At 52.1% G+C, this 7371-nt stretch overlaps 1 protein-coding gene across 1 annotated transcript in view; it reads left to right on the top strand.

Annotated features, from left to right (window-relative positions):
* The window catches only part of MGAT5B (alpha-1,6-mannosylglycoprotein 6-beta-N-acetylglucosaminyltransferase B), a 71499-nt gene that overhangs the window by 50810 nt on the left and 13318 nt on the right, over positions 1 to 7371 (top strand). Inside the window, exons 11-14 of the mRNA XM_009637741.2 lie at positions 2524 to 2655; positions 3577 to 3710; positions 4400 to 4530; positions 7223 to 7364. Of these exons, the coding sequence (XP_009636036.1) occupies positions 2524 to 2655; positions 3577 to 3710; positions 4400 to 4530; positions 7223 to 7364 (539 nt within the window). The remainder of the gene's footprint in view (positions 1 to 2523; positions 2656 to 3576; positions 3711 to 4399; positions 4531 to 7222; positions 7365 to 7371) is intronic.

Here is a 7371-nt window from a genome sequence, read left to right as displayed (position 1 = left end):
AGCAAAGCGATCGTAGCTGTTGCATACACGTTCCTGACGGCTGAGGAAAAGAACAGTACATGCGCTAGCAAATGTGATATTTAGCATTGCATCTCCATAAAATCCTGGGGTTTTTTACTGGCTTAAAAATTCCCCTTCTGCTTCAGCCTCCCTGGGAGGGCTGGGTCTTCTTGTTGCCCTATTTATCGTACTGAGGTTGCTGTTGGAGGTGAGAGCCTTTCTGTTCCTGCCATCTTCCCAATGAGCCGTGTCGTGTAAAATTGTGCATAAAAGTGGTAAAACTGCCGCCTGCTTCCCCCGCGTCTGACCTGGCTGGGCTGCCCTGAGCTGACGCTTACATTCCTTGTGACAAGAGAATGAAGCGGCTGCAAACGCAGCTCTTCACCTTAAATTGAAACTCTGGGGTTTTCCTGGCTTTGGCGAGTGGTGTGGTTGCACATTGACTTGCTCTCTGGAGTCACAGTTGTGGTCAGGAGTTTGGGATGAGCCTTCACCAGTCTCAGGTCAGGAGGGGGCTGGAAGAAGGATCTTGGTGCCCAACTCTCAAGGGCTTGCAAGCCATATCAGTAGAAGAGGGAGGTATGGCCAGGAGCAGACCAAGAGCACTTTATCGTAGCTATAATGGCCAACCAATTTCACTGGCTGAATATGACCCTTCTGGTGTTGTTGGTGAAGACCAGTGAGAGATTGGAGAGCAAACGCTTGTGATAACTGTACAACTTGGCTGTTCCCCGGGTGGGAGAGGCATCGGTTTCCTCCACAAACAGCCATGGGATTGATAGATGAAATGCTGTGCGTAGTCATCGGTCTGGGTGAGGGATGAGGACCTGATGGAAGTGCTCCTTGGAGGATAGGTCCTTGGACTGTGGGTCCGTTCAGGCTTCAGCTGAGTGACTGAGAAAATCCAGGTAGGGCTGGAAAGAGGATTCTCCAGTTCAGAAGGGGAAATGCAGAGAAATTAGGAGAACCAGTAAGAGAGGTTACAGGGTGAAGGCTTCAAAGCCTGGGAATTTAAAACCTGGTGGACCTTTTATTCCTAAGAAAAGGGAAAATACTTATGGGGATGGCTGAGATAAATTTGCATCTCCAAATAGGTGCTAGGAGTAAGTGAAGAGCCCAGAAGAAAACAAAGACAGACATCTTGGCAGGCGGGAGCTAAGGGTGAGATTTCGCAGTGTCTGAGCTCAGACTTGCAAAATAAAACATAAATTCCTCAGCCCTGTTAGAAGGCTGAGAACGAAATGGGGTGGCTGCCTGGTGGGAGTGGGGCAGAGCCCAACGGGACCAAATCGGCTCAACATTTCAGTTTTCCATGAGGACATTGCTGTTACTGTTTGGGTGTGAGTGGGCTTATAGGTGTGAGGATGAGGAATTACAGTCTTCAGGAGGACAAGAAAACACAGGAACATTGCAAGTGAGGGGTGGATCATTTGTATTTCTGAGCAAACTGGCACTCAGAAATCACAAGTACATGTAACAAGAATTTTTGAGAAACCTGCTGAAGCTGGAAGGTGTCACAGGTTTTTTTTTTTCTGAGGAGGAAACGTGGTCCAGACGAGCAGATGGGCTGTCAGGCTGACATCAGTGGTACACTTAGTGGAACAGCTTTGGAGAGAGGGATTCATCAGTTCACAGAGGTAATTGAAAATGGAAGGAGACATGCCAGAGGTTTACCAGCCTTGTATCATGCCAGATTAATCACATATCACCTTGGCAGCGAGGTAGCTGATGATCTTGATAGAGAGATTGCCGTCGATCTAGTTTATCTGGATTTTCATGATGCATTTTATCCGCTGGAGGAGGGCAGAGGGGCTGAGTACGGCTGTTGTAAGGAACTGGCTGAAAACCCACTGAGCGAGACCCAGGGCCCGGCTGCCCTGGCTTTATCAAACTATTTCCTAAATGGGACAAAAAGTCAGAAATTCTAATGAAATGTGCACAACATCCAAGGACAGGCGGTGCCACCAGCGTTGAGGAGAATCTGAGGATGCTCAGGGGTGTGGTGGGTTCCTGTAAGGACTGGAGTTAGAGAAAGGACGCGTGGTGTTTGCACTGGGAGGAATATGGGACTGGGAGCAGGGGGATTTAGGCTAAACTGGGAGCCTCGCAGGCTGGGAGGAGGGGAAAGACGTGGCTCTGCAAGTCTGTCACGGATGTGATGGCAGTGAAAGCAAACGAAATCTGGTGTCTTCGACAAGAGAGGTTCAGGGGAGTGTGTGTGTTGAATGAGATGCTGGTGAGCCCAGCTGGGAATGCTGTGCAAAAGCCTCGTCATCCCTGTGTCAGGAGCAGGAACTTGGCTGGAGCAGGTACAAAGATGGGGAGGGACCAGGGCTCCCCAAAACCTCAGATTTTGGGCCCAAAAAATAAAGGCAGGGGAGCGGAGAATGATCTTCTTCCCCCTCCATCAACTGGGGAGCTGGTTGATGGCCCCTGCTAAACACTGGGCAGGGAAACGTGTGTTTGTATTGCAGGGCTTTCATGGTGCTGGGGGGCTGATCAGTCCCTCCTGCTTCTCCCCAGTCATTTAGGGGTGCCTCCAGGGCGGGGGAACTGCCCCTTGACCAACCCTCTGCCTTTCGACCTGATTTACACCGACTACCATGGTCTCCAACAGATGAAGCAGCACATGGGGCTCTCCTTTAAGAAATACAGGTAAGCAAAGCCACTCTCTTCTCTTACTCTCCATTTCATTAATTAGCAAGCAAAGGCTAATGCTAATGACCTCGAAGGACAGCCCCCACGTCCAAGGGGTTGGACCCTTTGATTGCACCTTTGATTTTTGCCTGGCTCTGCCAGCTGCTGCCGCGCTGTGTCCCCTGCTGCTGCGGCACAAGGAGGTCTGCTCGCTCCGCAGCCTCGCGTGTTTAAGATAAAACCTTGTTAGAAGAGACTGAATTGGGGAAAAAAAAAAGCCCTCTGCGTATGCCTGCGGTGCGTGTGTGCTTCCAAGCACGGGCCCTGCAGCCTGCAGGCAGGGGTGGCCACACCACAGGCCTCTTGTATTTGCAAGAAGCAGAGCCCTATCCCCAGCTCCTTCGCCATCAAGACAAATGTCATCATCCCCTGGTACATCACCAGCCAGGAAAATATGCAATTTAATTTAGCGCTGATAGTCCTGCTATTTATTATGTTTTCTCCCATCTCCTCCACTATCCTACACAATTTTATTAGAGAGAAAAATGACAAGTGGTGTTATTGCTTTTATTATAAATGCATTTGCTCTCACATTCAGCATGTTTTGCTCTTCCCTTGCTTGATGCTCCCCCTCTCTCCTCAGTCTTGTGCTGGTAATGCCTGCCTCAGCATTCCCGGGATATTGGGAAAAGCATTTACAAGTCTTCAGGAGATGCATCATTCTCGCCAACGTCAGGGAGATGAAAGCCCTGCAAGGGGAAATTGCTTGTTGCAGGAGGGAGCAGTGGGTTGGGAAGGGCTGCTTGGGATGTTCCTGCACCCTCTGCTCGGGGAGAAGACAAGGGACGAGCTGCCTGGGGACACCAGACGGCCCTGGCAGTGGGACTTCTGCGAACCGAGGTCCCTGAGGTGTGACCATGGTCCCATCTCCTCTCCCAGGTGCCGCGTCCGGGTCATCGATACCTTTGGGACAGAGCCAGCTTACAACCATGAGGAATATGCCACGCTGCGTGGCTACCGCACCAACTGGGGCTATTGGAACCTGCAGCCCACTCAGTTCATGACCATGTTCCGTAAGTGGGGGATGGGGGCACAGTTGGAGCAGTTTCAGGGGCTCGCCTCCTTTAGGAGATGATGCTTGGGCAGTGCTGTCCTCCCCAGCTCCGCTCCAGCTTCCCCCCTGCCTGCAAGGAGCTCCCGAATCTGCTTGGCCATCTCTTGGGCTATAGAAACACGCTGGAGAGAGATCTGGCTCCTTCCTCTGATGAGTTGCTGGCTCCTGTGCAGCCAGGGTCAAACACAGGGCACATCCAGGAGCTTCCAGCTCCTGTGAGGGAAAACGCAAGGCGGTTTTGGTTGCAAAGCCTGGTTTTATTTCAGCTGGAGTTTTAATAGGCGAGAGGTGGTTCAGTGGTTCAGCCTTGCCTGTGGCGTGGAAAGGAGATGTGCTTGTCTGAAAGGAGCCCGCTGACCCGTTGGGTGCTGGGTGACTCAAGCGTTGCTTTTTCCTGGCTGGATAAAGCCCATTTGGCAGCCTTAAAAATGCCTTACTTTTTAAAAAGTCACTCAAGCGAGTTCCAAAGCCTCTACTTAATGAGCTGCTTGGATGAGGATTCGTGCCATTTTTCCTCAAAGCTCCAGCAGGGATCTGGAGCCAGGATTGTCTCAGCCCCTGTGCTGAAATGGGGCTGTGCCCCCAACCCTGATGAGGTCCCAGGAGACATCTGTCCAGCCACGCGTCTTCTCCCCTTGGTGTCCACAGCTCACACCCCCGACAACTCCTTCATGGGCTTCGTGTCAGAGGAGCTCAACAAGACGGAGAGGCAATTCATCAAGTCCAACAAAGTCAGCAGCATGGCAGTGGTGTACGGGAAGGAGGCCAGCATCTGGAAGGTGGGTGTCCTCAGTGCGGCGGGGGGCAGCCAGGCGGGCAGAGGCAGTCATAGGCAGAGCTGCGGGCTTGCAGCAGCCTCTGGCTCTTACCCCGAGCTTCTGAGGTGCAGACGTGGGTGTGTTTGTAGAGAAGTATCTGTGTCCCGTTCATAGAAGGGCTGCAGTGATGGGACATGGCCAGAGCCTCCGAGCAAACCAGGCAGGGGCTGGCGAGACCCCATCCCTTGCTCTTTGCTCTAGGCGATGCTTCCTCCCAACAGGCTGCTTAGACCGAGCATTTCATATCGATGACTTTATCTATTAATTACGATTGCCGTTAGGTGATTTCCTGTGTTACAATGGGGATGCTTTGTCTCTGCTTTCAAGTACCCTGTGAAAGGGGGTTGTGCTGCCCTCCCTTGCCTGTAATGCCTGGAGGAGAGGGGTGGGCAGCGGCACGGGGGCTCTTGCTCCATCCTTGGTGGCGGCCGGTGCTGGTCCTTGCTGGGACCCCACGCTCCACCACATTTGGTGCGTCCTGGCTGAGGCCACCTCGAGGCCAGCAGACGTGGGATAAACCCCTTCGCTCTCTTCCTCCAGCCCCAAACTGCTCTGGCAGTGAGCAAAAAGACCAGCAATACCCCCAGCCCCCCGAAACAGCTCCCCTGCATCTCCTATAGCAGCCAGGGGATGGGTGTACTCTCCCCTCTCTGATCCAGAGCTATCCAACCGCTTTTCCTTCCAGGGCTTAAAAAATGAGCTAATTCTCACTGTCTTTTGATTTATTTCTATTTTTTTTTCCCCTTTTTGCACCACCCGGGGCTGTTCCAGTTGCAGGTACTGTACCGCACCAGCCGCTGCTGGGCTTTACCTCTGTGTGTCTTCTCGTGAGGCAAAACATGTTGCTGGAGTCAGCTTTGCCTTGTTGTGGGCTTGGTCCTCCAGAGCTGCCGGGATGGATGCCAGGGGCTGTATCTCCTCCCCGTCCCCACCTTTCCCGATTAGTGGCTCTGCCCTCACAGGGATGCCTGGGGTGGGCCAGGATCCAGCCCCTCCATCTCCCATTTGCTGGTGTTTGTGGCTTTTCCATTGCCTCCCATGTCTAAGAGCAACTCCCCGCAGCATCTGCCTGGCTCGGGGGTTCCCTAAAAAAACCTGCTGAAAGCCACTGAATCTCATTTTAGGGGAACTGTAACATCGTGTCTTCTTTTTCTACCGTTCTCCCACCCTTCCTTATCCAGAAGTTTCATTTGAGCTCAGTTAGGTTAGCTTGGGAAGGCATTGAAGAGAGTTAAAACCTCAGAATGGACATTTCCCTCCACCCTTAGTGCTACAAATGTTTGCTCCTTTAGGCAGAATTCACAAACAATATCGATTTCCCCAAAACTTCCTATTTGGGGTAATATATTGCTGGGTGAAGCGGTTGAGGCTGGTTCTTGCTCGTGGCTGTTCCTTGAGTCCAGGCTGCCTGGGCATTGCTTCAGGTCTTGTGCCACCCCATGTAATAAAATAAGGGGGAAGAGGAGCTTTCCCTTATTTTGAGTGATTTTGAGGTCTGGGAAGGAAAAGAGCACCTCCATCTTCTGGGGCTGGGGGCTTATTTACAAGCCTTGGACCAAGCACAGCCTGCAGAGCAGGATCTTTTTGACATTTAGAAACATTTCATTAAGCCTGCCTTCCCCTGATTTCTCATTTCCTACCCCTCGGAACTTCTCGCCTCCAGCTTGCAACAGGAGCCGAAGTTTTAATAAGCTGGGAAAAGCTGTTTTCATCAGGCTGCTGCCCAACTTCCAGGGGTCAAAGCAGCTCGTGGTGCTTGGATGGAGTGGCGGAGGGGGTCTCCCATGCCAACCCCCCACCACACAGGGGGCTTTGGGGATCAGTCCCCCCGCGATGATGCTTGGTGATGCCTGGCACTACCCAGGCACTATAAGCCGTGTTTCCCTTCCATCGCGCCAAGTCCTTTGCATTCACCCTGCAGCCTCATCCCACCAAAAGCCTTGTTTTTAGCTGTAAAGTCCAGAGATGTGTGGCTGAGGGCAAAAATACAGTGTTCAGAGAGGCTTTGAGACAATGTACGGAGTTTATACCTCCTTATTCCCACCCGGTCTCTGCTCTTTTGGGGTCTATTGCAACACTGGAACAAGCTGAAAATACAGCATCCAAAGGATGGTCCCTGTGTGGTTTTTTCCAGGCAAAAAAAATCTGCAATAGGGAAATTCTTAAAATGGAAGGTTGCTTTGGAGAGCAAAAGGAGGAAAGCCTCCGGAAGAAGAAAAATGATGACCCCCTTGATTTTTCCAGGTAGTAAAACAGGATTAAACCTGAGTGAGAAAATCCTGGGGACCTGTTACTTGGAATAAGTGGCTGTTAGCAAGCTCTGGTCTTTGCAAACTTCTCCCTGAATCCCCAGAAACCTTTAATTCAGGAGCTCCAGAGTGGAAGTTGCCAGTGGAGGTGGCAGGGGCTCGAGGTGCTGATGCTCAGGGTGCTGGATCCTGCAGCTGTCCAGGCTCGCTGGGAGCCTGGGGTGGTGTAGAATGCGTCTCCAAGGGATGCAGAGGGGAGGGTGCAGGTTTTGCACTGCTGTGGGTTGGGCTGAAGCATGGTGGGTGCTCCGGGACAGTGGTTTGAGAGTTAAATCTCCCCCTATAACCATTAAGGGGTCAGCTCTATCTTCCGGTGCAGTTCACACCTCTGCCTTCCTGCACAGGGCAAGGAGAAGTTCCTGGCCATCCTCAACAAATACATGGAGATCCACGGCACGGTTTATTACGAGACGCAGCGGCCGCCCGAGGTCCCGGCGTTCGTGAAGAACCACGGGCTGCTGGCGCAGACAGAGGTTTACGAGGTTGGTGGAGA

The sequence above is a fragment of the Egretta garzetta genome, unplaced genomic scaffold, assembly GCF_000687185.1.
Source record: "Egretta garzetta isolate BGI_Z169 unplaced genomic scaffold, ASM68718v1 scaffold34, whole genome shotgun sequence".
Classification (NCBI taxonomy): Eukaryota; Metazoa; Chordata; class Aves; order Pelecaniformes; family Ardeidae; genus Egretta; species Egretta garzetta.
The sequence above is the reverse complement of the archived record's forward strand: the minus strand, read 5'-3'. Positions and strand labels throughout refer to the sequence as shown.